Source organism: Littorina saxatilis, linkage group LG2, assembly GCF_037325665.1.
Source record: "Littorina saxatilis isolate snail1 linkage group LG2, US_GU_Lsax_2.0, whole genome shotgun sequence".
Classification (NCBI taxonomy): domain Eukaryota; kingdom Metazoa; phylum Mollusca; class Gastropoda; order Littorinimorpha; family Littorinidae; genus Littorina; species Littorina saxatilis.
In genome coordinates this window covers 41,077,024-41,079,523 of record NC_090246.1, presented here as the reverse complement: position 1 = coordinate 41,079,523, position 2,500 = coordinate 41,077,024, and the positions used below count along the sequence as shown (strand labels likewise).

General features: G+C 43.0%; 1 protein-coding gene across 1 annotated transcript in view; it reads left to right on the top strand.

Moving 5' to 3' along the window:
* Nucleotides 1-2,500, top strand: part of LOC138959008 (uncharacterized) — an 83,787-nt gene that overhangs the window by 79,714 nt on the left and 1,573 nt on the right. Inside the window, exon 2 of the mRNA XM_070330365.1 lies at nucleotides 617-2,500. This exon is cut by the window's right edge and continues 1,573 nt beyond it. Within this exon, the coding sequence (XP_070186466.1) occupies nucleotides 708-1,175 (468 nt within the window). The 5' untranslated portion in view covers nucleotides 617-707 and the 3' untranslated portion in view covers nucleotides 1,176-2,500. The remainder of the gene's footprint in view (nucleotides 1-616) is intronic.

Sequence of the window (2,500 nt, the reverse complement as noted above, 5' to 3'; positions counted from 1 at the left end):
GATAGACAGACAGCCGGATATATATCGACGCAGAATGGCTAGCTGGATGTTTATATATCAATGTGTTTCTGCGTTTCTGGGTGTCTCTTGCATTAGTCGTCCTTTATTTACAATGTTCATTTTCTACCACAAGTATCTAATCCATCCATCCATCCATCCATCCATCCATCCATCCATTCATTCATCCATTCCTCCATCAAGCAATCATGCAAGCAAGCAAACAATCAAGGAAGTAATACCATAGTCAAGTTAGTGCTGTCAAAAGCAACAGTGACCCGCTGTTGGTGGGTTATTTCTTCTGTACCAAAATACGGCTAAAATGTATGTTATTTCTGTGTCCCTCTTGCATAACTTTACGAAAGCAATCCTGAGTTATGAGTTTGTCCTTTCTCTATTTATACTTCATTTACCTCGTAAAGATTCGTTGTGTCAGAACTGTACGTTAATGGAGGCAATCAAGTTATAACTGTGGCGGGGAGATGATGTCACATTGGAAAAGGGGGGGGGGAGTGTGGGGGAGGTGGGAGGATGATGCACAAAAAAATCAGCAGATACAAATTGGGCGACCAGGATCCATTACATCATTCTTACGCATTCCCTGTCTCTTATGTTGCAGAAACAAACCTAGAAGCAAACACCACTGAAGGACATTTAAGCAACCAGAACACCCCGTAAAAAAACGAAAACAGCCAACAAACAACAAAAAGATGGACCACCCACAGAACGTCTTGGTGACCTTACTAGCAGTCCTCCTCTGCGCATGGGTGACAGGAGCCCTTCCGGCGGCGCGCGCAAATGGCGCGATGGAGGGCGACCTCTCCCACCTGGTGAAACTCATCGGCAAACTCAAAAGCCTTAACGCTCAGAGAAACAGCGCCGGTGCAAGAGCGTCAGATAGCTGGAACTCCGTTCTGGACTCCGAGGACTCAGGCAGCTCCCAGTCTTTGAGTACAGGCCCCGCGTCATCAGGCGCTTCCTCAACGGATAAGCTGGCAGCTTTGAAGCAAGGCTTTGTAGGCTTCAACAAGCGACAGGGCGCCTGGAGCTACGACTACGGACTTGGCGGGGGGCGGTTCGGCAAGCGCTACTACGGGGATTACGGCATCGGGGGCGGCCGTTTCGGCAGGGACGTGGATCACGTGGACATTGCCGACGCCAATGACGCCGCTCTTTGATCCGTCACGCAGTTGTTTCTGTGCGGTATGACGTTATGTGGCAGTTATAGTGCTGGTTGGGACTCAGGGCCGCCCGCCGTCATCTTGATCGCGTGACTCTATGAAGATTTCTCCCAAGTTCTTTGTTTTTTCTGATAACTTTTGTTGTTGCTCTGATTGACTGCCATGGTGTGATGTTTGAGTTCAACTAAACTGGCAGATTGTGCTTATCGGATCGCGGATTACGCTTTGTAACTGTTGTTGTTTAAAGACCATTTCTGCAAAAAATGAATCCTTTTGAAAAATAATATTCCACTGAAAAACTCAAGTTAGAAACACGTACACTGACAAACTCATATTTTCTCGATGAATCCTACAAAGAAACAGATTTGTGTTTTCCGCTTTAATATTTTGTTTATGGAAACACCTGACTTTATTTCTGATTGATTTATGCTGTTCTTTTTGCACTTTTTATTCACCAAGTTATATTGAAATCGACTGTTCGATTTTCTTTTGATGTGGAAAGGTCGACTTTTCATTACACTTTTTTGTGGGTAGTTCAGTACTGATGCTCACGTTCCATGTATCGTTTTCGTTTTACTTTCTCTTTGGGGCCACGACGTGGGAAAAAATAACGAAAAGTTGGCTAGTTTTGAAGACTCCGTGATGATTTTTTTCTTCGAATATTTTTTATATTGGCTGGACAGTCGTACGTGGCTTTTTGTCACAAATAAATTTGAATCGTCTTTTGCATTATTGTTGTTGTTGTCGTTGTTGTTACCTTCATATCAGCATTCCAAGATCTGTGTTCAAAAGGAATGTACGACAGAAGCTCGAACGACAAGAGGTTTGGAGGTCAAATGTTCAAACGGCAAAAGTTGGAATACGAAATAAGATTTAAAAAAACCCACATGTGACGGACAAGAAGACCTGTTCGCAGAAGAGCTCGATATTTAAAAACGAAGAACACTGCACTAAGAGCCATTCATTTGTTTCATGAACGACCCAAATGTATGGCACAGTAACAGTTATTGCCATGTTCTGCGATGTTGTCCTATATTTCAAACATTATTCAATTAGAGCTCTAAAGTTGTTTTCTGACTAATCTAAAATTGTTTTCTGACTTACCTAATGAAAAGGGCAACTAACCTTGAAACAAAATCGTTAAAAATACTGACAGAATTGTCAAAATAGTGAATGGACTTTTGTAAAGCTGCAGATGACCGAGCAAAAAGAGGTTAAGATGGACAATGAGGTCAGATGTACACTGGGCGCCACACGCAAACTGACCTATGCATACTTTTGTGAAGGTGAACAAATAACTAAGCCGTATACGCTGAAATCTG